This window comes from Hipposideros armiger, unplaced genomic scaffold, assembly GCF_001890085.2.
Source record: "Hipposideros armiger isolate ML-2016 unplaced genomic scaffold, ASM189008v1 scaffold_61, whole genome shotgun sequence".
Taxonomy (NCBI): Eukaryota; Metazoa; Chordata; class Mammalia; order Chiroptera; family Hipposideridae; genus Hipposideros; species Hipposideros armiger.
In genome coordinates this window covers 3,307,784-3,333,055 of record NW_017731411.1, presented here as the reverse complement: position 1 = coordinate 3,333,055, position 25,272 = coordinate 3,307,784, and the positions used below count along the sequence as shown (strand labels likewise).

Genomic DNA, 25,272 nt, shown 5'->3' with positions numbered 1-25,272 from the left:
TGAGGAGCGGCTGCGGGTGGGGGAGTTGGGATGGAGAAAGATACGGCTAGAGGAGCCCTGGGAGGGGGTGGGGTGGCAGAGTGGGAGAGGAGCGGCTGGGGCCAGGGTATGTGGGGAGGCGTATCTGAGGCGCGGTGGGATGGGATCCTGGGGACGCTGTGGGTAGGCGATGGGGGGCGGCGGTGGGCAAGACGGCCGGCCTTTTGCAGCCCCAGCATCCATCCTCGGGGCTGGACCGCGAGGTTCTTTGGCTCGACCTCAGACACCGCCCATATCATCCTTGTCTCAGTCTGGGCTATGTGATGCTTCCTTGGCACAGACTGATTATTCTGCCTGCGCCTGGTCTTTCTCCTTGTCTCTGCCGCAGGTTCTGACCTGTCCTGTCTCTGGATATCTAGGCCTCAGTCTCTGTCTTCTCTGTCTTGACTGTGTCTCTGTGACTGGCAGGAGCCTCCTCTCTTGGCCCCATCTTTATCTCAGCTCCCCCCACTTTTTCTCTGTTCTGGGTTCCCAGATGGTAGAACATCCCTTTCTCCTAGTCTTTTCGGTAGAAAAACCAGATATCCATTAATAACAGGGGTTCTTGCAAATGGGCCCAGCATCAGCCCAAGGTTGGGGAAATTCCCCAGAGGCTATGGGTTCAAGCTGGGGCTCCCAGATTTGGCCCAAGGCCTGGCTGTGGCTCTTCTGGGTCCTGGGAGAAAGACACCACACATCCGGGCCTGGCTGAGCAGTGGCCTCTGGGACTCAGAGGGCTCCCTGGGGTGGTGTGGGAAAGGACAGAGCACTTTCCATGAGAGCAAAAATTATCTCAGGCCAGACAGGCTGTGCCCACACCAGCAAGACTTTAGTCCCCTTCTCTTCCAGGAGGTGCCCTTGGCCTGGGTGGCCCTCTAAGGGCTCCTGTCTCTCTGAGGACCAAGGCCACCTTAGCTAGCATTTTTTTCCTCCCCACTGTGAGCCTGCTCATCTGTCTGTGTCTCCCCATTTGCAGGAAGCCTGTCTAGCCTACTAAGCTGGCTTGTTTCTATCTCTTTATCAATCTCAGACACAAACTGCTCAGGGAGGCTGCATCTGGCCAGTAAACATGGCCCAGCCCAGACTCTGGACCTAGTTTTGGAGTAAGCACGAGGAAAAGCAAAGTCTGTAGGTGCAGGCTCTGGCTTGTCCACCTTCTTCCCCCCAAGTACCACCCTTCCTTCTCTGTAAGACCAGAGCAATTCCTGCCTTCCAGACTCCAAAACCCTCTCTCACACTTCTCTTTAGTATTCACATTAATTATGCACAGACTTTAGACATCTCTTGCACATTTGAGTTGGATTCAGATAGTGGTTTCTCCCACTATCTGAAAGTAGAGCGTTCCTATGGAGACTTTCGTAAGCTGAAATGGTGTAAAGCAAAGGAGCAATTACCATTATTTTATATGGAAAAAATTTTGAGCATTCCCAAATCCAAAAATAGCCTGCCAAATCATATTTGTGTGCTTACTTATGTCCAGTTTTATGCTAAGCTTAACATCCTTACGAGCTCTGTTAGGCTTTTCTGATACCTTATGACACAACTTGCTAACGGATGCACAAAACTGAGAAAAAGCACAGATGCTCACAGACACAGTTCAAAGCTATGGCACCTGATGCTGTGATGCTGAGGGTAGTTCCCAGGAGGAGCTTGGTGGCCACTCTCACTGCTTGGTGTGGACAGCCTCTATAACGGCTCACTGAAAAACATGCTGAATGCAATTTTCTCTTTTGCCTTTTTTTGTAAAAGCAAAAATCCTCTTCAGATTTCTTTTGGTTAGCAAAAACAGGTACTAATGTAGGGCTTTCCTAAAAGCAAAGTGGTGTAATGTGAACTTTCAAAAAGCAGGGATGCCTGTATTTGGTGTTTTTTTTTTTTAAGCCAATGGTAAAGAATTCAAATAGTACAAATGATACTGAAAAGTAAGTTGCCATCCCATCCGTGACCCTTAGTTCCCCTCTCCAAAGCATATCTCTGACACATTTTTTGTGACCTCTCTCTTGTTTTTCTTAAAATTGATTCTGAAAATAAATCTAAATAAAAGAAACATTGCTTTACAAAAAGTGACTAAGTGTGAAATGAAATGCATAGGAAAGATATTGCATAAAGGCTGCTTGGGGAGATTTTCCTTGTGTGGAGAATTTATTGGGTGAAGCTTCTTAAAATATGGTTCCGATGACATTGGGTTTAAGAAAGCTTTGCTTCTTCTCTTGATTAATTTCCCCCCTAAAAACACAGGAATTTGTCTCTGCACAGAGGCCTTTAAAATATATATATATATATATATATATATATAATTCTCATAAAATTCATCAATTTAAAGCATTCAGTGGTCTTTTGTTTTTCTTTTGTTTTAGGAACTAAAATAGGAATTTATTTATTGAGGACAAATGGATGCAAGCAATATAAAAGTCAAATGTTTATCTGGCTTTAATTGACTTTTCTTTCTTTTGTCAAATGGGGGTAGAATTGTTTTGGTGGTTTGTTTTTGTTTTTTTGTTTTTTAAAGATTTTATTGGGGGACTGGGGGAGGGGAACAGTGTTGGGGAACTGGGGAAGGGGAACAGGCAAGTTGCTGTTCTTTTGTTCTTCAGTCTAGTTGTGGAGGATGCCGCTTCACTGGCCCATGTTGGTATTGTGATCATTGCACTCTTTCCGACTGAGACAGATCGGTCGCTGGCCATTGGATGGCCAACTCACAGCAGTTCTTGCCGGCTGCCAGCTGCTCATGCTGGCTGCCAGCCACTCACAGTAGCTCACGGCAGCCCACTGCAGCCCACTGAAGCCCAACTGCAGCCTACGCCATTGCCGGTGATTCATGGCATCCCAACTCCAAGTCAAGCTGTTGTTCACCATCTTAGCTGTAGAGGGCGCAGTGTCACTGGTCCTCATGTGGGATCCAAACCGGTGGCCCTGCTGCTCAGAGCTGGCGCTCCCAAGCCAACTCTTAACCAATGAGCCACTTGGCTGGCCCAGGGTAGGATTTTATTTGTACATTTTCTAAGGATCCCAATCTGCACATGTAATCCTTATACAGGGGGAAGTTTGGGGCAGAGATTCCTTAAGCGATCATTTGGGAGAACTCTCACCAGGGTGGGAGTAATTTCTCAATGCTGCCTGCTTCTTTCCCTTCTGCTTCATGTGTACCACCAAATAATCGTTGTCCGCAATGGTGAACCCAGCAATTAGCAAAAAGTAGCCTGGAAGCCCACTTTGTCATCTTAGCACTGGTCCAGGTCCTTCATTATTCTGTCCACAGGTAAAGGGTCTTTTTAATTTTCCAAAATCCCAGGGAATTCCTTTTCCATGAATACTTTCAGGTCTTCTTTTGTTAAGTAGCCTTTATCCCCAGCAAATTAGTGAAACACGAAAATCATGTATTCTATGGCATGTTCCATTGGAGACGACATTTTGGTGAGGTCTGTTGAAGTCTTGGCCAGAGGCGTGGCAGGGAGGCTCGGCTGGCTGGGGTGCGTGGTCAGTGAAGTCTTTAGTATATTTACAGAATTGTGCAACCACCATCACAATCAAATTTAGAATATTTTCATCACCCCAAAAAGAAGCCCTGTACCTGTTAGCACCCTATTTCCTCCCAAATCCCCTTGCCTTAAGCAGCCTCTAATTTACTTTCTTTCTCCACAGATTTCCTTATTCTGGACATTTCATATAAACAGAATCATGCGAATATGAGATCTTTTGTGACTAGCTTCTTTCATTTAGCCTAATTTTTTTAAGGTTCATTCATGTTGTAGCATGGATCAGTACTTCATTCCTTTTGTATGGCTGGATAATATTCCACTGTATGGAGAGACCACATTTTGTTTATCCATTCATCAGGTGATGGGCATTTGGGTTGTTTCCACTTGGCTAATATTTGCTGCTGTAAACATTTGTGTACGAGTGTTGTGTGGATATGTATTTCCATTTCTTTTGAGTACATACCTGAGTGGAATTGCTGGGTTATATGATAACTCTGTTTAATCTTTTGAGGAACAGCCAGACTCTTTTCCTAAGTGGCTGCACATTTTATAATCTACCAGCAGTGTATGAGAAAGCACATAGTCAGTGCTCAGTAGGCATTTGTTATTATTAAAGGTGAAGCCAAACAATTAATAAATGTTTGTTTGTTTGTTTGTTTGTTTTAAGATTTTATTGGGGAATTGGGGGATGGGAACAGCGCTGGGGAATTGGAGGAAGGGGAACAGACAAGTTGCTGTCGTTTTGTTCTTCAGTCTAGTTGTGGAGGACGTTGCTTCACTGGCCCAAGTTGGCACCATCATTGTGCTCTTCTCAGGTGAGGCAGATCAGTCGCCGGCTTCTGGACGGCCACTCACTGCGGCTGCTGGCCGCTCTCGCTGGCTGCTGGCTACACACGGTTGCCCATGGCAACCCACTGCAACAGGGGCTGCAGCCTACGTGGTTGCCGGCAACTCATGGCAGCCCAGCTCCAGGTTGAGCTGTTTTTCAGCATCTTAGCTATAGAGGGCAGTGTCACTGGCCCTCATATGTGGGATCCAACCCGGGGCCCTCTGGTGTCCCAAGGCAGCTCTTAACCAATGCGCCACTCGGCCGGCCCTAATAAATGTTAATAATGGGTAACGAGTTATGATCAGAGAAGTACAAAGTGTCATGGGAACACATAGTGGGGACCTCCAACCCAGCCTAAGTTCTACAACAGGCTGCCCAGAGAAAGTTTTGTTTAAATGGAGAGGCAACAGATGAATAGGAGTTGGTGGGAGCAGGGGTAGTTAATGTTTATGTGTGTGGCAGGGGGAGGGTTCCTGGCAGATGGAACAGCTTGTGCAAAGGCTCAGAGGCAACAGAAGAGAGACTGAAATGTGTTCAGAATATCTAGTATAGTCCTAATAGAATTCTCTGTGATGATGGAAAATTGCCGTGCCTGTTCTGTGCAATATGGTAGCCACTAACCAACCACATGTGACTATTGAACATTTGAAAAGTGTCTACTGTGACTGAAGAATTGAATGTTTAATTTAATTTTGTTATAATTGATTTACATTTAAATAGCCATTGTGGCTAGTGACTATCATATTGACAGCACAGGTCTACAGTATAACATGCAAGACAGGGTTGCAATGAGAGATGAAGGTGGAGTTGTGGAGAAGGACATCCAGATTGTACAGGGTTGTGGAGTTTGCATTTTATTCTAAACACCTGGGGAAACCATTGGTTGGAAGTGAGGGACTTAAGCCAGTGAATGAGTTGATCCGGTTTTCATTTTTGGAAGAGCACTCCAGTTGCTGTAAGGAGAATGAATTTTGAGGGTGAGAGTGGTGCAGAAGTGAAGCAGGGAGACCTGTCTGGAGGTGGCTGCAGTCTCCCAGGGGAGAGATGATAGTGGCTTGGACCAGGCAAAGACATAGATAAATTTGGTGAATTTGGTGTGTGTGGGGGGGGAGGGGTTTGGGAGGGGTAGAGGGGGCTTGCTGATGGTTTGTGTTTTAGGGTATGAAAGATAGGGAAGCACCTAGGGCTACCTGGATGGTGACTGTGTCTCCAAACCCCAGGGTTGAGTCCACTAGGGCAATACAAGCCTGTTTCTCTGCCCCCTCCACCGCACCCCATCCATGCTGGAAGCGCCCTTAACTAGGGGAAGTCCAATCCTCAGGGTCCATGGCTAGTGACCTTGGGGAGTCCCCAGGATATGGGGAAGTCCCCTCAAACTGTTGGGTGGGTGGAAGGGGTGCATTCCCAGGGGCACGTGCTGAACTGAGCCTCTCCTATTGCTGTGGGCCATCCACATCAGCTCTCTCTGCCTTGTGATGGGTCAGCCAGTTCTCAGTCTGAGCCACATGTCAGTTAAGAGGCTGCGGTGAGAAAAGGGAGAAGTAGATTTCAGCGTAGTGGGGCAGGACCCCCGCCACGCCAGCTCCCAGTGGAGGTAATGCTCCAGCACCAGAGGTTTGCCTCTGATTACCCCACCGCCCCCATCTTGGGTCTCAGTGACTAGACAGTAAGAGTTGGGGGGAGATGGGGCGTGTCTCCCAGAGCAGGGTGTGGCCAGTGATCCAGATGGTCAGTCCCTGAAGGCCACCCTGTCCTGACTGAGGAGTTAATCTCCACTCGCCACCACGCAGGCTGGCCTGGTGGGCTGAGGGCGTGGAACACCGAGAGACGACAGTCCGTCAGCCCAAGCTCCCAATAGGCTGGGGAGGTGCTGCAGCTCCTGGGCTGTCAGGGCTTGCCGCCCCTCCAGGCTTCACTTCCTCCCGCAGCCCCCGCCGCCTCAGAGGCTGCGGGATCTCAGAGCCGGCAGCCAACGGCTGCCACACCCTAGCTCAGCCGTGAGGGGTAAGTCAGAAGGGCAATTCCGGGGGTTTCTGAGGGGCCGGGCCCCCAAGCTTGACAGTGAATGATCCGGTTGGGGTCCCCAAATGGGCTCCTTGCTTCTGTAGCCCTGGTCCAGGGTCTAAGTGGGGCTCCCGCTCTCTCTACCTGGACTGCTACACCCCTTCCTTCCTGACCGATGTGGGTGGGGGCTCCAGTGGGGGGGTGGGCAGGGGCTGGACAGACAGCTGTTGCTGCTGAGGTTTGGGAGTGGTGGGCTGCTGAGCAGCCAGGGAGGCAGAATGGGGTGGGGTGGGGACATAAGCCAGATAAATAGTGTCTGTCTCAGGAAGAAAGCCCCAGGATGGGTAGAAAGATGGTGGGTCAAAACTGCATGTTGAGGCAGTCAGCCAGGTCCCCACCTCCCCTGCTTCTGTGAGAAATCCTCCACCCAGTTTCCCCAGGGCTGGGGGAGCCTGAAGCTGGACCTAGAGGGCCCTGGCCCTGCCACCACCCCATCTTCTCCACTTCCCAACCCCGTGCTCTTTCTGCTCCCTGCTCCCCTGTCCCACCCTGCTATCTCCCCACCCATTTCTGACGCTTTTCGTCTTCTGCGCCTACCCTCTGCTGTGCACAGGGACTTCCTCTCGCCCCCACCCCCCACCGTGGCTTACCCCTTGCCATGCAATGGGAGCTGTGGTTTCAGTTCTCCTGGGAGGGTGAGATAGTGCTGTCAACTGAGCTTACAGAGCCCTGTCAAGGGCCTGAGGTGGGGCTGCCTGTCAGACGGTGCTTGGGCAGCCAGCAAAGAGTCTCCCTCCCAACTCTGAAGCCCCTAGACACCCTAAGGCACAGAGAGGTGGCATTTGATGCTTTCAGAGATGAGTCAGACTGAAAGTACAGATGGGCCCCAAAAGATATTAAGAACTGAAGAGGACGTCATGGTAGGGTGAGGTGGTTTTAGATCAGGCTCTGCCAACAGCTAGCAACCTTGGGAAAGTCACTTCCCCATTTTGTGCCTTAGTTGTCCTGGCAACAAAATCAGGGGTTTGATAGACTAGTGGTTTTCCATCGGTTTCCCCCAGAGCGCCCTCTCTCTGTAGTGAGAGGTTGAGTGACCCGCCCCCACCCTACAACGACACTTTTATCTGTTGTGAATATTGACCACTAGACAAGATGTCATGTAGAGTAAGGGTTGTGCTGTTGATGCAAACATTTGTTACCCCTGGACCAGGAGCTGTGGCCTCTCAGATATCAGGAAGTCCTGGAGGGAAAGTCGGGCACAATCATGGCCCTTCCAATGGGACAATGTCAAAGAGGCAGACCTGTTGAGTCCCTGTTCCTACCCTAGTCTAGGACCCAAGGCCATCCTCAAGCCAGGAACCTCCCTCCCTCTCCTCACCCTCTGCCTCCCTCCCTCCTCTCCCCTTCCTGTTGGGCTGAGCTCCGCACAGTGGGTGGTTCTAATTGTACTTAGCTTCTAAACTTCTCTTTCTGCAACCCCAGCCAGACCTCCTACCCCTGCCTGAGGCTGGGAGGAAAGAGGGGACTCTCACATCTCTGTCTCCACAGAGGTTCCAGCTGGACAGAGCAGCTTCCACACCTCAGGATGACCTCACCCTCCAGCCCTGCTGCTTTCAGGCTGGAGACATACGATGGAGGTGAAGAAGATGGTGCTGATATGGACAAAGGAAAGCTGGGCCCTGGGGATGGGCCGGCCCCCATGGAGTCACCATTCCAGCATGAGGACCGGAACTTCTCCCCTATGATCAACGTGAATCTCGATTACTTCCGAAAGAGAGTTTTCAGGTGAAGCAGCAAATGGGGGTGCAGCCCTGGGGCCCCTCACTTACAGCCGAGCACCCCTGCAGGGTCCTTCATCAGGCTCTGATGGCTCCTGGGTCTGACAGGCTGAACTCTGCTCTGCTTTCTGGGGTGGTTCCTTCTGGAACCTTCCTTATTCTTGGCCTTTTGCTTTCTGAGGTAGTATTCTTCTTCTTCATACTCTTCCAGCTCCAAGTATTCAACTGACCCTTGCATCCTCCTTGTTTGTGCCATGGACCCCACCCTGTCATGGTCCCTGTGACAGATGGTAGCAGGAATCACACTCCAATCTGACAAGAGAGTCAAGGACATCTAAAAATGTCCCAGGAGCTCCTGGGTTCTGCTCCAAGGCTGAACCTGTTGCCCAGGGGATGTAGACTCTGGAGATTGTGGATGGTGGGCTTCTCCTGGGAGTCATCTTCACTTTGATCATCCTGTGGTCTCTACCAGTTTAGACTGTGTGAGCCTACTCTTGCTGGGAGTGACACGTCTAGCCCTGCGGGTGTATGTGGGGGGTGCACCTGGCATCCCCCTCAGTGTGAGGTCTGACATATGAGGTCTGACCAGGAGAATCCTCATGGTTCAGGCAGGACTCTGTCAAGGAAGCCCCTTCCTTCCTCCTCATGCCTGGGACACAGCCACCAGCCTTGGTTTTTCAGCCCAGAGCCCCCTATACTGTTTGTGCTGGAGGAGCACTGTCAGATTCAGACCAGGGCAGGAGAGGGTGCGTGCAAGGCTTTTAGGAGCTGGGTAGCCTGCTAGACAGGCCGAGTGGGCCCCTTGATGCCCTTTGGTGTCTCAGTCTGTGCCCTTGTGGGCTTCCCTACCCCAAGACTATGATATCAGCCTGCGACAGGAAATACTTTGTCCAAATAGCCACTTCCCCTGAGTGGACTACCCACAGGGCTCCCTAGTCAGACGCAGAGCCCTCTTGGTCATGTTGTGGCCACGTGGTCTGCTGGGCAGATGATGATGCATCTGACCAGGCCAGGCAGACATGCAACTTCCTGGTGTAGAGGAGGCAGGGCCTGGCCCCGTCATGTGAATATGGCTTAGGACACGACCGATCCCAACAATCCCCTCACTCATCAAAGTCAACAACCTTACTTGGTTGGCCCATTCCATGGGAGCCATGAAGCTAGGACCTGAGGGTCCCTAAAGTGTCAAATAGCACCCCTCCCTTTGTTTGTCCCTTCATATATGCTGGTCATGGTGCTGGGAGCCCCACAATGAGCTTGTGTTTGTGAATAGTGTGACATGTCCAGGAGGAGGTACTCCTTCCCCTTCCCTGTCACCAGACACTGTTAGATTCTGAAGAGCTAAAAGGACCCTGCTGGGACCTTTCCCGGAAGTGTGGCTTCTCAATAAAACCCCGGTGAACATCTGGTAAGTTTCAGTGCTGGGTCCACATGTCTCTGAGAAACCTGTCTGCCCAGCCTAGAGTTTCTCTGGGGTTAAGAGTCAGGGTCTGGAGTTAGTTAGACAGCCCCCAAGGGAGCCCCATTCTGCCACCTTGTGACTTTGGGGAAGTGACTTTTTCTCCTTGTTTGTCTAGTGGAAAAAGTAGAGATTCCTGCCCCCGGGGCTGAAGTGAGGGTTAAAGGTGCAGATACTCCATTATTAGCCCAACAGTGGTTTCTGAGAGGACACGGGACTTTTCTTAATTCCTTTGTCGAGGCCAGCAGTGCATACAGCCCCCAACAGCCTGTGGGCACATCCTATAGCCCCATCCTGACCTGGATCCCAGCTCAGGAGCCATGACAAATTCCTGTGCTGAAATTGACCCTGTGGGATAATGAGCCTATTGTAAGATTATCAAGGCACCTAGCGAATGATAAGCACCCGATGCTGTGAAACATCTGTGATGCCTGGAGCCACAGGAATGCTGAGAGCTAGAGCCTTGGACAGTCCCCCCCCTCCCCTTCTGGGGCTCTGAGCATCTGGGGTCTCCTTGCTTTGCCCTGGGAGGGCAGAGGCCCTCAGAAAGGCTCCCATGGGGCTCCTGGACCTGCGGGGTACACAGTGCTCATAGGGCTCCTTGAGATGGGGAGCTTTCTGGGGGGCCTGTGGCTCCTTTACAGCATCATTCACAAGCTACATTCCTGCAGCCAACCAGACCCAAACCGCTTTGACCGTGACCTACTCTTCAGCGTGGCTGCCCGAGGTGTCCCCGAGGAACTGGCTGGGCTACTAGAGTACCTTTGCCGGAGCAGCAAGTATCTCACCGACTCGGCATACACAGGTAAGCCTGCCCTGCAGGCCAGAGCCGCCGTGTCTTGCCAGCTGTGCTGAGACTGAGCTGGCTGGATGGGCTTTGACCATGGTCAGGAGCCAAGGGGCTAGTGTTCTTTTTCTTTCTTTTTTAAAGCGGGGAGTGCCCTTAGCAGCCCTCCTGCCGGAATGGCTGCAGGGGGGCCTTGTTGACATAGCCAAGGATGTGGCTTACAGTTCTGGCCGTGCCTACCACTTCTACCCACCCACCAGCTCCTGGACTACCTCTACCACCCCAAACCATTTCAATGGCTGAATGGATCCTTGTGGGCGTCCTCAGTGCATTCCCTCCCTCCCTCCCTCCCTTCTTTCCTTCCTTCCTTCCTTCCTTCCTTCCTTCCTTCCTTCCTTCCTTCCATCCTTCCCTTTCTCTCTTTCTTTTTCTTTCTTTCTTTCTTTCTTTCTTTCTTTCTTTCTTTCTTTCTTTCTTTCTTCCTTTCTTTCTAAATAACAACATTGTTGAGATCTAATGCACATATCATATACTTTACCCATCTCAGAGCACTCTTTGCCCAAAATCTAAATATCTTTATTGTTTGGACTGATTGGAAAAATAACTTGTGCATTCCAAAAGATTCAAATAATAATGAAATGCATAAAGCTGAAGGTAAAAAGTATGTCATCTTGGACCTCTGTTAATGATTTGGGATACATCTTTTCAAACTATTTAAATATATTAGGTATATACAGAGGGTGCAAAAAAAATGTATACACATTTTAAGAAAGGAGAAACTGTATTAAAATGATGCTGACGGTAACCACTTTGAGCACCTCTTGTAATTGAGAAGTCAAATGTGACTTGTATTCATCTTTTGTTATTGGTATATATTGAGTATTACAATTTTAATAGAGTTTTTTCCTTTCTTAAAATGTGTATACATTTTTTTGGCACCCTCTGGATTTACTAAATGGGGTTGTGCCATGTATACTAATTTGTAATGTGCTTTTTTCCCCAATATACTACATCTTGTAGTACTTTCCATTTCAGTATGCATACCTCTAACTCAGTCACTTTACAACTGCAGAGTTTTCCATTGTGTAGATTTACCATAATTTCATTAACTGATTCCTTATTATTGGTCGTTTAGGTTGTTTGCAGTTTTTGGCCTCAACAATACTGTGTGTCTGACCCTCTGTGTGCTAAGCACTTTGTGTATAATTCTATTTGACCCTTACAATAACCCTGGAATATTCCCATTTTACACTGAGAAAAACAGGTTAAGAGAGGCCAAATGACTTGCCTGAGGAGACAGAGCCATTAAGTGGTGGAGCTACGTAACAAACACCGCTTCAAATGTTCTTGTATAGACAACATTGCACGTAGGACAAATTATGTCTTAGAAACAATTTCTAGGGCAGAAATGGTAGTCAGTGGAAACTTAATAACCTGTATCATAGCTGTGCTTCCACGGATCATCTGTGGCAATCTGTTTTTATCCTCCCCAGTAGCATTTTGGAGCCTGGGCTCACTGTACAGGCTGGCAGGCAGCCCAGCCACTCCAGCCTAAGCACCCTGGTGCCCCTCCCCTCCCCTTCTCCCACAGAGGGCTCCACGGGGAAGACGTGCCTGATGAAGGCCATGCTGAACCTTCGGGATGGGACCAATGCCTGCATCCTGCCACTGCTGCAGATCGACCGGGACTCAGGCAATCCCACACCCCTGGTGAATGCCCAGTGCACAGATGAGTACTACCGAGGCCACAGTGCCCTGCACATCGCCATTGAGAAGAGGAGCCTGCAGTGTGTGAAGCTCCTGGTGGAGAACGGTGCTGACGTGCATGCCCGGGCCTGCGGCTACTTTTTCCAGAAGAAAAGCCAAGGGACTTGTTTCTATTTTGGTGAGCAGTCTTTCTTGGTTAAATTGAGGCACAGAGTGGGGTTACACGGTTAATCGGTGGTAGAGTGGGCCCTTCAAACCAGGTCTGTCTGACCCCGAGGCCCATGTTTCTAATCACTAGGCTGCTTGCAAAAACAGTTTGTCTTAAGAGATGTTTGCCCTTATCTGGCCAAGGAAGATTGCCACACACACATGCCTGGACCAGGGCTGGGGAATGGCTGTTAGAACTGGCATGTGACAAGACTCAACCAGACAGGGCCTGGCTAAAGGGCATCTATGTTAGACAGCAGTGGGCCTGGGCTCTGCTGAAGAAAAGAGAGAGGCAGGGGAGATGGGGACCCTGGTGGCTGGCCCCTGTTCTTCTCCTTCTGATGGAAAAGAGCTTTGGTTCCTCTCCCTTGTGTCAGCATCCACAGGGCTGCATTTACTAGCACTCATAGGAGAAGGCACAGCTGCTCTACATTGGGGCCTGGGACCCCGAAACTGTGCTCCATCCTTTCCCATGGGTGCTTGACCCATTCCAAGGAGGCCTGGCCTTCTGTCCAAAGAGTGTGAGGAGTAGGCAGGTGGAAGCTGGGAGGCCTGAGGCCCAAGCTGCCTTCTTGGCTCCCAGGTGAACTACCCCTCTCTCTGGCGGCGTGCACCAAGCAGTGGGATATAGTGAGTTACCTTCTGAAGAACACGAACCAGCCTGCCAGCCTGCAGGCCACCGACTCACTAGGCAACACAGTCCTGCATGCCTTGGTGATGATCGCAGACAACTCGGCTGAGAATAGTAAACTGGTGACCCAGATGTACGACAAGCTCCTTCAAGCTGGGGCCAGCCTCTGCCCCACCGTGCAGCTTGAGGACATCCCCAACCTGCAGGGCCTCACGCCCCTGAAGCTGGCCGCCAAGGAAGGCAAAATCGAGGTGAGTGGCTGGTTTCCTTCTCTTCCCCAAGAAGCAGCAGGACTCACCCTGAGATCTCTATAGAAAGAGCCTGAGGTGGTGGTCTAGATCGGTTTCCCCACTTTTCAACTGAACACTCCTATTAGTAAGAACGTTTTCAGCATGCATGTGTGTATTTATTGATAAATTATATCTGAACTAATATATTACATTTAAAACACAGGGATTTTTTTTTAAAGATTTTTTTTTTATTGGGGAATTGGGGGGATGGGAACAGTGCTGGGGGATTGGGGAAGGGGAACAGACAAGTCGCTGTCGTCTTGTTCTTCAATCTAGTTGTGGAGGACGTTGCTTCACTTGCCCAAGTTGGCACCATCACTGCGCTCTTCCAGGGCGAGGCAGATCAGTCGCCGGCTTCTGGACGGCCGCTCACTGCGGCTGCTGGCCGCTCACTGCGGCTGCTGGCCGCTCACACTGGCTGCTGGCTACACACGGTAGCCCATGGCAACCCACTGCCACAGGGACTGCAGCCTACGCCGTCGCCAGCGACTCATGGCAGCCCAGCTCCAGGTTGAGCTGTTGTTCAGGATCTTAGCTGTGGAGGGCAGTGTTCACTGGCCCTCATATGTGGGATCCAAACCGGGGCCCTCTGGCGTCCCAAGCCAGCTCTTAACCAACTGAGCCACTCGGCCGGCCCAACACAGGGATTTTTTTAAAAAGTCATTTCGGTTTCTTGATTGGGAGACAGTCTTTTCATATACTTGCCTATTCTGCTATTAAATTTGCTATTAAGTTTTCTTCATCTTGATCGGTAAGTATTCTTTATAATGAACATATTAGCATTTTGTTTACTATAGCAGTTCCGAACTTTTCTCCCAGTTCAAATTAAAATAACTTTTATGGTATTTTTTTGCCACACAGAATTGTTAAATTTTTATGTATATGAATGTAATTATCTTTCCCTTTAGGGTTCCTTGGTTTTGCCATTGCTTAATCCTTCTACGAGAATATATATCTATACCATTTTGTGTGTGTTTATTCCATATCCTTATTTTCTTCCAGACTTTTGCAGTTTCATTTTTAATGCCTAAAAATTTTATTTACCTGGAAGTCATTTTGGTCTAAATAGTAAACACGATCCAGCTCTACCCTTTTTCCAAATGGCTTACCAGTTGTCTGATCCTTACTACCAGGGCTGGCTTCATGCGTGCACACCCGTGCAATTTACACAGGGCCCTATGCTTAAAATTCAGGTATTTCTGAAGGCTAAGATAACAATAAACATAAGTAGAAGTTTTGCTGTTTTATTCCTGCCCTCCAAGATTCCTGGTATGTGGGAACCTCTCTTTGTTGTCTGGAGGATGGCTGTATGGCCTATGGAGGCCGCTCCCCAACCTGGTCCTCCCTTCCCCACCAGTCCTCATTTGTGAAACCAAATTACTTCTTCACCTGTTTGGGTTAATGACCCTTTCTGATCTGTTGAAAACTCTGGACTCTGACTGCTGTGGGCAGCTGGTAGCCTCTGATCTCAAGAGTCCTTAAGGACCTCTGGGCTGGAGAGCCCTCTGCCATGTGGCCACGCAAGAGGCCAAGGGGCAGGAGTGGGGAAGGCAGAGCCATGCTGACTGGCAGACCTGGACATATGTGGGCTGGTAGGAATGTTTACACTGTGGCTGAGCATGTTTATACACACAAGGACCTGCCTGTACAGGGTGTGTGCATGTGTTTGCTGCAGCTCTGCAGACAGTGGGCAGCTATGTTGGGTACTGAGTGTTTCCCAGATACCCAGTCAGTGCTGGTAGGTGGTCAAGCACCCAAGTTCACGTGGCCTGCCCTGCAGATTTTCAGACACATCTTGCAACGGGAGTTCTCGGGACCGTACCAGCCCTTTTCCCGCAAGTTCACTGAGTGGTCCTACGGGCCTGTGCGGGTGTCACTGTATGACCTGGCCTCTGTGGACAGCTGGGAGGAGAACTCAGTGCTGGAAGTCATCGCCTTTCATTGCAGAAGCCCGGTGAGCCTGCAGGGGTGGGGGTGAATGGAGGGGGCCTGGCAGAGCTCTCTGCAAGGTCCACAACTCAGACTGTCTGCTGGACCACACCTGCTCCATTCCTGTGCCAGTGGGGGTGTGGCTGCACATCCTGACTCCAGCTGTTGGGCCCACACTCATTCCACACTCCTGTCTTACTCGAGTGGAGATCATATCAGGGTCCTGGTGGCTACCACTGAGGGCTTCTTGTTGGCCAGCACCTGCTCTGGACCGGAAGGAGAGGCCCTGGGTCACTCCTTAGCCATGACAGTGTGGTGGGGGCAGGTGGGGAGGGGTCACATGGGGCTCCCCATCCTCTCCCCTCCATTCCCTCTCTTGGCCCTTGCATTGAGGCCAGCATGAGTGGGCCCCTATGCATACCTGATGAATGGACCCTGACTCGCACATTTCCACCCCAGCACCGACACCGAATGGTGGTTTTGGAGCCGCTGAACAAACTGCTGCAGGCGAAATGGGACCTGCTCATCCCCAGGTTCTTCTTCAACTTCCTGTGTTACTTGGTCTACATGTTCATCTTCACTGCTGTTACCTACCACCAGCCTGCCCTGGAGAAGGCAAGGCCAGGCCAGGGGAGGCGGGGCACATCCTGGGGAGGCCTCCTGGAACCAGTCCAGAGAGAAGCTGGGGCAGGGATTACCACTTCCACCCTGCAAATTCTGATGCTGAGGGTTTGACTGCTTGAGTGATATGCCCAAGCTCTTACCCAGCTGGTGATAGTGTGGATGCCAGCACCACAGGAAGAACAACAGTAATAATCAATACTTAGTGCACACCATATATGATGAAGTATTCTAAGTGATTGACATGTATTAACTTATTTAATTCATGTTCACAACAACCCTCTGAGATGATGAACTATTATCATCCCCAGTTTACAGTTAGAGAAAGGAGGCACAGATAGGTTAAGTAATTTACCCAGGGTCACACAGGCTGTTAGTGGTGGAGATGAGATCTGAACCCAGTCTGGCTCCCAACCCCTTGCTCCCAACTGCTATGCACTGTGCCTCTCAATATACTAGAATCCAGGGGTCCTGCCCCGGAGCCCATGTTCCCTCTGCTGCTTCGAGTGGCCTCCCCACAGCTCAGGCTTAGAATGGGCCCTCGGCTCTGGCTCTCAGAAGGTGCGCTGTTGGTGGGGACCCTAGGTCCTACCCAAGTATCTCTTCACAGGCCGTCTTCTCCGTGAAAGTGACAGCTGGAAACTCCCTGTTGTTGCTAGGCCACATCCTGATCCTGCTTGGGGGCATCTACCTCCTCATAGGCCAGGTAAGTGCTCCTCCCAAGCTCCCTCGCTTCCCCCTCCACACACACACACTCCACTTGGCTCCCAGCCCCCCAGGAGCAAACCTAGAACTACAAGGAGCCTCAGAGTGAGTTAACCACAGTCCCTTCATTTATGGGGACACCAAATCCGATAGCTGAACCCTGACCTGCCTCCTCGCAGTTGAAGGCTTTGCCTTCTGGGGCTGGGTACTCTCCCTGCTATGCTTTCTGAGGTGTTCACAGGGTAGAAAATGGCTCCTATGAGTCCTTGGCAGTGTCAGCTCTGCTCCCAGGGACTCGAGCTAAAAGCCCCCTCCAGGTCCCTGGGCTGGGGCATTCCTCACCTAGGGAGCACAGAAGAGTGGGGGCAGGTGGGGCTCAGCCCAGCACCCCCAGCAGGACCTCTTCAGTTGAAAATGCTGCAAGCTTGCAGGAGACGGGCCGGGCCATGGCACTGAGACTTTCTCAGAAGGGGCAGAACCTGGGCACCAAATCCAGGTTGGCTGGTGTACAGGGTGGTCCCTGGGAGGCAGGGAGAGTGAGGGAATGCGCTCTTCCCCTCATCATATGTAGTGCATGGGTTCTTCATTTGGGTCCACAAGGAGCCAGGAGGCCCCTGGCGTTACCTGGGTGTCTGTGGGTTGCTACAGACAGGGTCCAAATGTTTTGGAAACAGGGTCCAAACCTTTGTTAGCCATCAGCAAAATTCATGAACCCCTCCAAAAAGTTAAAGCTGCTGCCAGAGCCCCCAATGTGGTCCTGGCCAAGCTCCCACATGGCCAGCACGCAGGGAGCATGGTGGGAGGCTGGGCTCAGGCCCCGAGGGGCAGCAGGGCTGCTGTTGTGACCTGGAAAACCAATTTCACTTCCCTGTCCTTCCTCCTGCTGCAGCTGTGGTGCTTCTGGAGACGCCGTCTGTTCATCTGGATCTCGTTCATGGACAGCTACTTTGAAATCCTGTTGTACGTGAGGCCTCACTCCTCTTCCTTCAGCTCAGGCAGAGAACACCAGGCAGGCTTTAGCGGGGAGGACCCAGGGCCAGGGAGCTCCAAGGGATTGGAACCAGAGCACAGGCCAGACTCAGGAGTCCGACTGTCCAGCCTGGGGCTTGCTATACTCCCACCGTTGTAGATCATTCACCGAGCTCTTGCTATGCACCTGTGGAGCCTGAACTCTTTACATGTCTTGTCTTGTTGAATCCTCACAAATGCTCAGGCACGGTTACTATTACCCCTGTATTACAGGGGAGGGAACTGAGGCCCACAGGGGTTAAATAATTTGCCTGGGATGGAGGTCAGGACCTGACTGGGTCCAGACAGGTGGAGGACTTCTAATCCAGACTGTCATGGGAGAGGCAGTGGTGGTTAGCGCTGGCCAGTGGGAGCCAGGGGGCCTTGCCAAGTGGCCTGCAGCTGACTCGGACTCTGCCCCCATACAGCTTGGTCCAGGCCCTGCTCACGGTGCTCTCTCAGGTGCTGTGTTTCCTGGCCATCGAGTGGTACCTGCCCTTGCTTGTGTCCTCACTGGCGCTGGGCTGGCTGAACCTGCTTTACTATACACGTGGCTTCCAGCACACAGGCATCTACAGTGTCATGATCCAGAAGGTGAGAGGCAGGGGTTGCCCCACTGCAGCCAGACTGGCCATGGCTAGATCCCATACTCGAGTGGGATTCCTTTGGGCCTCAGCAGGCAGGCACCTTCCACAGCTAACCTGGGCAGAGGAGAACATGAGCATGTCTGCCTGTGCATCACGCACCCAGATACTTGCTGAATGTAAGCATGAGTGTGAGTGTGCACACACCTGCTCTCACTCTGCATGTGTAAGCAAGCACTTGCACGTATGTTTGCAAGTGCCCACACGGGAGCCACATGCATCCTTGCACGCCAAAGGAGCAGAGACAATGCACACAAGCTCACCTGTGTGCCTGTGCCATGGGACATCTGGGCATATGGATGTGTCTGCATTCATTTATTTATTCAACAAATGTTTAGGAAGTACGTACTATGGGTCAGGCCCTATTCTAAGTGTTGTTCACTAACAAAATAGACAAGGCCTTGCTCTTTTGAAGCTGACATTCTAGTAGGGGAAATGAAAACACTAAGAAAACAAATGTAAATGTTCCAGACTGCCAAATACTGTGAAGGAAATACATAGCACAATGTGATGGAGGGTGACTGGGCAAAGGGTGCTTCAGATAGGGTGGTCTGCAAGGCCTCTTTGAAGTGAACAGTTAAGGCCTGAAAGAGTGATTCAGCACAGACTCAAGAAAGAAGCATTTGAGGCAAAGGGAACAGCAAAGAAAAAGGCCAGGAGCAGAACAAGGTTGGAGTGCTTGAGACAGAGTGAGGAGGCTGGGGAGAGTGAGGGAGAGAGAGGCGGATCTAGAGGTCCAGAAGGTTTAAAAAAAAATTTTTTTTTAAACCCATTTTTTTTTTCTTTTTCAAGATTTTATTGGGGAATTGGGGGAGCAGAACAGTGTTGGGGAAATCAGGGAAGGGGAAGAGCCAAGTTGTTGTCCTTCAATCTTAGTGTAGAGGGCGCAGCAAGCTCAGCTCCAAGTCCAGTCACACCGCTCAGTTGAAGGTACTGTGTTCAATTAGTTGTGGGTGGGCCTAGCCACCATCCCATGCAGGAGTCGAACCAGCAGCCTCGTTGTTAAGAGTGCACCCTCTATCCCCTGAGCCACCCAGGCGGCAGCTCAGCTCAAGGTGCCGAGTTCAGTCATTAGTTGCAGGTGGACGTAGCCCACCATCTCAAACAGGCAACCTTGCTGTTAGGAGCACGTGCTCTCACCAGCTGAGCCATCCTGCCACCTGTTGGCAGCTCAGCTCAGGTGCAGCTCACTGACCCATGTGGGAATCAAACCAGTGGCCCTGTTGCTCAGAGCTCGCACTCTTGAGCAAGCTCTTAACCAACTGAGCCATTTGGCTGGCCCTCTAAGAATTTTTTTTAATTGTGGAAAAACATATATAACAAAATTTACCATTTTAGCCATTTTTAAGTGTACATTCACATTGTTATGTCACCATCCCCACCATCCATCTCCAGAACTTTTTCATCTTTCCAGACTGGAACTCTGTACCCCTTCGAAGCTAACTCCCTATTCCCTCCCCCTTTCCCCAGTCCCTGGCAACCATCACTGTACTTTCTGTCTCTATGAATCTGATTACTCTAAGTACCTCATAAAAATGTAATCATACAGTTTTGTTCCTTTGTCACTGGCTTATTTCACTTAGCATAATATCCTCCAGGTTCATCCATGTTGTAACATGTGTCAGAATTTCCTTCCTTTTTGAGACTGAATAATATTCCATTGTATGGATATACTACATTTTGTTTATCTATTCATCCATCAGTGGACACTTGGGTTGCTTCCACCTTTTGACTATTATGGATAATGCTACTATGAACATGGGTATATAAATATCTGTTTGAGTTCCTGCTTCTAATTCTTTTGGGTATATATCCAGATGTGGAATTGCTGGATCATATGGTAACTCTGTGTTTAATTTTTTGACCCTGGAGTGTTTCAAGCAAGAAAATTGTGTGATCTCATGTAGATTTTTTAAAGACCCTTCAGCTCAGTGTAGCTCCATAGGGCCCATTGTATGCACATGTTTGTGTGTGTGGAGGGGGTGGGGTGTACATGGAAACCCATGCTCAGGGTCAAGGAAGAGGTACGGGGTCATGTCTGGTGGCCCAGCCACCCACCCCTGGGCACGTGTGTTATAGGTCATCCTGCGGGACCTGCTCCGCTTCCTTCTGGTCTACTTAGTCTTCCTCTTCGGCTTCGCTGTAGGTAAAAGCCCTCCCTGTGACCCCTGCCCAACCCTGGCCCACCCTGTACTCCCTCAAGTCTGCCTGTTGATCTCCCCTGGATGAGGACTCCCTTCTATTCCCCTGCAGCCCTGGAGAGTCTGAGCCGTGAGGCCTGGGGTCCCGGGGTCCCCACACACCCCAATGCCACAAAGGCAGTGCAGCCCCGGGCAGGCCAGGAAGGTGAGAAGGATAGCTCGGCCCCGTACAACGGCATCCTGGATGCCGCCTTGGAGCTCTTCAAGTTCACCATCGGCATGGGTGAGCTGGAGTTCCAGAACCAGCTGCGCTTCCGCGGGGTGGTGCTGCTGCTGCTGCTGGCCTACGTGCTGCTCACCTACGTCCTGCTGCTCAACATGCTCATCGCCCTCATGAGCGAGACTGTCAACAGCGTCGCCACTGACAGCTGGAGCATCTGGAAGCTGCAGGTGCCCCGGGAAGCTCCTCTCCACCTCCCTGAGTTCTGGGCCCAGTGAGGCGTGGGCGGGACTCAGCTGAGCTGGGCCCCTGGAGCCAGTCCTCACCCTTTCAGGGTCTCCATCAGCCACTCCTTCCTTCATAGGGTTGCTGTGAGGATCTAATAAGCTTACATCTTATTAGGACAGTGTGTGGCACACAGTGGGTGTTCAGTGTGTTAGTTATTATCAGCATCATTATTATTAAGTATTTCTTGAGTGCCTGCAATGGGGCTAGGCACAGTTCTAGGTTCTAAGTACACAGCAGAGAAAAAACAAAGTCTGCCTCATAGAGCTCCCATTCTGTGTTCATCGTATGTTAAACGGGGGCAGTGTGGTGGGCGAGGCAGGCAGGTGTGCAATCCTGTGCCTGGCCCACCTTGCAGGAGTTGGGGGACTAGAGGTCCCTGAAGCTGGGGGCTGATATGACACCCACCTACAGTGGAAGCAAGAGCTGCTTCTTGACGTGGGAAGGGTGGGGGGTAGGTCTGGGCAGTTGGTGCAGGGAGAACTTTGCCCAGAAGGCTGAGTGTGTTACCAATTCACTGTTGACCTTGGGCTAGCCCCTGTCTTCTTTGAGCCTCCGAGTCCTCACCTGCAAAGTTCTGTGGCCTTCCTAGCTCGTGTGCCAGCAGGCAGGCACATGTGTGGGGTAGAGCAAATGAATATCTGCACCAGGTGGCATGAAATCCTGGAACCTATAATGATGCAACAGCAAGTAATTGCTGAGCACTCTTTACTTGCTGGCTTCTCCCGAACTACCAGACACAGTGTCTCAGTCTTTAAGTGAGGAAACTGAGATTCAGAGGGCCTCAGGGCCTCACACCACATAAGTCATCAAAAGTTGGAGTGGATTCCAATCCATGTGCTTAATGGACTTTGGGTTATAATGGAAAGTGCTGTGTTGCATCTTCCTGGCTGCCCTGTCTGACATGTCCTTTGTCCCCAGAAAGCCATCTCAGTCCTGGAGATGGAGAATGGCTACTGGTGGTGCAAGAGGAAGAAGCAGCGGGCAGGTGCAATGCTGACAGTTGGCACCAGGCCGGATGGAAGCCCCGATGAGCGTTGGTGTTTCAGGTGAGTGAGATGGCAGGGGAGAGCAGCTGGTGCCACCAGCCTTAGTCTTCTGAAAACCAGGGGACCACTGCCAGGACCCAGGGCTGCTGGGAAAGGCAGGGTTTAGGAGTGCTGGGGACTCTGCCCTCCCCCGCCCCCCCATTACAGGTGAAGCCAGGGATGCTGGATCTCATAGGCCTGGGGTTGTCACTGCCTGGTGCTCTACCTGTCTGCCCATTTGCCTGTCCCACTGGCTGAAAATGAAGGTCCCTCCCTGGTGGCCCCTGGACTATCCTTCTGGCCTGAAACGGGGTACAGTTAGGGGGCCAAGAAGCCAGAGGGACCCTCAGGTTATAGCACACTGTCTTGCCCTGGCTGGTCTGCTCTGCCCTCCCAACTCGCCCACCTGGCCACGGAGGCTACAACCCTTCCACAGAGAACAAACTGTTCCATGGCCAGGGAAGGCATGGGTACTGAGAGAGGAAACCCGGTGACAGATGCACAGCTAGAAACACATTTTCATGAGGCAACAGTTAAGCAAGGAGAAGGGAGGGTCTTAGGCATGTAGAGAGTAGCCACATAAGGCCCCAGAACGCAAGAACACAAAGGCACACCTGATTGGAACTCTTCTCTGGATGTTTAGGAAACCTCAGGTCACTGTGAACAGTCTGAAGGGAACAGATGCCTGTTCTTCCATGTGGGCACCTGGCCCAGAGGGCAGCAGGCTGATAGCTGCAAGGATAGGGCTCAGGGGGGATAGTGGGTGGCCCAGTGTCCTGTGGAGGAGGGCAGAGAAACCCCACCTCCTTGCAGTCCCTTTGTTCACTGGAATGTCTGCTTAGTCCACCCACTCGGGAGCTGGGGCCCTTCTCCTGGAGCAAAGGAGGCTGCACCATTGGCATCCTGTAGCCTCAGAGCTGCTCTGTCGTCCTCAGGGTGGAGGAAGTGAACTGGGCTGCCTGGGAGAAGACGCTGCCTACGGTGTGTGAGGAGCCTTCAGGGCCAGGCGTCGCTGGTGAGTAGCCTTGGTGAGAGGCAGAGTGTGTGTGCACGTGTTTGTGTGCGTGTGTGTGTGTGTCCATCTGTCTGCCTGCTTGACCACACAGCCACGGAGAGTCTGGGGCAGGATCTCTGCTGTGGTCACTCCCCAGCTCCACTCATTTAAAAGGATTGACCACCTTAAAGTGGTGCTTCCTTCCAGTCTTTTCCACCCTCACCTCTTAGCTGGCCTGTTTTCAGGCAGTCACCTGGGAAGACCTCTGAAGCTGTTAGTACTTTCACCAGCCCAGCCTTCATCCTGTCCTACTTCCTGCCTCCTCATCCCCATCCCCACCTCCTGGCAGGTTCTAATCCACTGCACCCTTTGCCCATTCAAGTGCCAGTCCTGGGCTGAGCCTGGAGACCCAACTTAGGGAGGGCCCCCTACCCAGCCCATAGCTTAAGTGGCATCTCCCCGAGCCCCCACTGGCTGTGTCCTGGTCAGCCTTGTTAACTTGAGCACCTCAGCTTTCCCCACTGCACGAGCCCCCAGCCTCTTCCCAACTCCAGCTCCCACATCTCTGAGGGGAAGGCACTTCCTGTGCCTTTCCCACCTCTCATGGCCTGCATCTTCTCCATTAATATGGCATAGTGTGGCAATGGCCCCTCCTATCCCCACCCTGCTGCTTCCCACCAAGAGTGGTGCCTATTCCAAGGATTAGCTCTCTCCACAGCATGCCATTTCTGGAACCTTCAATAGCTTCTACCTTACCGTCCACATCTTCCGTTAGCTCTCCTCCCCTCCTTTTTCATTCACTATCGAACAGACTCCACTTGCTTGTGCCTATAGCCCCTACCCCTCCTACCACAGCCTCCTGTGTCACCCATGACTGCTGTGCAGGGGAACTCCCCTGGCCTCCTGCTCCAAAGCCTACTGGTTTCCCAGGCTCCTGGGTCCCTAACCAAGGCCCTCACAAACCTATGTTTCCTGCCTACCCTCTCTATGTGTCTCCCTTAATTCTGAGTTCTGCTGCCCCATCACTTCACTGCCAAGACTCTGAAAGTCACCTTGTTCCTCCTCTTGCCCCAAGCTTTCCACACCCCAATCCCACACCCCACTGCCTCCTGGGGCCTCCAACTGAACACCCCCAACAGGAACAGCCTTGGGGCTGCTCCGCCAGATAACATGTACGTAACCCCCCCTCCTCCCCCAATGGGGAGGCCTTCATGGTTTCTGCCCCCACATCCTCTGTCTGATGCTGAGTGTCCTCCAGATTGCCTGAGCAGCCACTTGGTTCCTCTGCCCTCGCCCCTCATTTCTCCTGATTCTGCAGGGCTGCTCAGCCTGCACCCTGACCTCCAGACAAGTCTTTCTGCTCCAGGTTTATCCCACTCCAATTCCTCTATGTAGACAAAACTACACACAGTCTTTACTACAATATGCCTCCCACTGCCTGGAAGGCCATACTCATCAGTGTGGAGGTGAAGAACCAAAACTGTTGTCCAACCCATTCCCCACACCTCCCTCCATGTGACAGCCAGTCTGTCTACAGTGCTTCTTGTTCTTTGCTTTCCTTGGCTCTTGTCTCTGCTGCAAATGCCCTTCCTGCTCCTCTGGGTGTCCAAATCTGACACCTCCTCTATGGATTGGGTCCCCTCTCTCCTATGAACTCTCTGAACACCTAACTCTCACTTCCCTCCAGCTTTTCAGCAAATCTCAGGTGTTCTGGTTTCTAATACAGAAGCCTGTCACCTCTAGAGACTTGAAGCTCCTAGGAGGAGGCCCTTCACTGACACAAGGCAGGAGTTCAGGAAATGCTTGCGGAAGAAGGGAGGCAGAGAGAGGGATTGCTGGGGACTTCAGAATCCTGCTGTCCACAGGTCATGATGTCCTGTTTCATGGCTATGGCCTCCTCCTGTTTCCCTAGCACTTGCCTCCTGGGGACACACCCAAGGACCAAGTCACAGTGCTTTTCATCCCATTTACAGGCACCGTGAAGAACCCTGCCCAGCCCGGGGAGGACAGTGCCTTGGAGGAAGACCATCTGCCCCTCCAGCCCCTGGAGTCCCACTGATGGGCCAGACGCAGCAGGAGGCAGGCAGGACAGAACCAGGGAATATTTCCAGCTCTGCCTGCTGGCTCTGGCTCCAGGGAACTTTAATGGCAAATATAAATAAATATTTTCTCATGACTGACTCTCCTGGAAACATTATATGAGCAGTTACCAGGCCCTCGGGCTGGTCAACATCTGCATGACTCTGTGAGCACAAGCCTGTGTCAGGCTGGACTGCTCCCGCCCTGGCCTGGGCACAGGAGACCCTCAACTGCTGCCCCCCAGTCTCGAGACTGTCTTCTTCCTGGGTTCAGGTAGCTGGCTGAGGTGCTGTGCCTGTTCTCATGGCAGACATGGTGGTGGACATGGGAAAACACAGCCACCGCTCCTCCCTCCCCCACAGTCTCCAGGCACCCCTTAAAGCCACCTCAAAGATGCCTCTCAAAGCCTTTGACCTCCTTGGCTTAGTT

At 51.5% G+C, this 25,272-nt stretch overlaps 1 protein-coding gene and 1 pseudogene across 3 annotated transcripts in view; one reads left to right on the top strand and one right to left on the bottom strand.

Moving 5' to 3' along the window:
- TRPV2 (transient receptor potential cation channel subfamily V member 2) overlaps positions 1–24,944 on the top strand; it is a 29,336-nt gene extending 4,392 nt beyond the window's left edge. Inside the window, exons 1-15 of one of the 3 annotated variants that reach the window (XM_019641544.1) lie at positions 5,829–5,920; positions 7,879–8,115; positions 10,239–10,372; positions 11,946–12,239; positions 12,852–13,150; positions 14,970–15,143; positions 15,578–15,733; positions 16,350–16,445; positions 17,334–17,404; positions 17,881–18,046; positions 20,176–20,242; positions 20,350–20,687; positions 21,664–21,791; positions 22,706–22,785; positions 24,738–24,944. In XM_019641544.1, coding sequence (XP_019497089.1) covers positions 7,916–8,115; positions 10,239–10,372; positions 11,946–12,239; positions 12,852–13,150; positions 14,970–15,143; positions 15,578–15,733; positions 16,350–16,445; positions 17,334–17,404; positions 17,881–18,046; positions 20,176–20,242; positions 20,350–20,687; positions 21,664–21,791; positions 22,706–22,785; positions 24,738–24,823 — 2,289 coding nt within the window. In that variant the 5' untranslated portion in view covers positions 5,829–5,920; positions 7,879–7,915 and the 3' untranslated portion in view covers positions 24,824–24,944. Of the gene's footprint in view, positions 1–5,828; positions 5,921–5,954; positions 6,331–7,878; positions 8,116–10,238; positions 10,373–11,945; positions 12,240–12,851; positions 13,151–14,969; positions 15,144–15,577; positions 15,734–16,349; positions 16,446–17,333; positions 17,405–17,880; positions 18,047–20,175; positions 20,243–20,349; positions 20,688–21,663; positions 21,792–22,705; positions 22,786–24,737 lie in introns of those variants that run through there. The other 2 variants (XM_019641543.1, XM_019641545.1) reach the window with 2 other exon arrangements.
- Positions 3,088–3,428, bottom strand: LOC109382173 (protein S100-A10 pseudogene; annotated as a pseudogene).
- Positions 24,945–25,272: the final 328 nt, after the last annotated feature.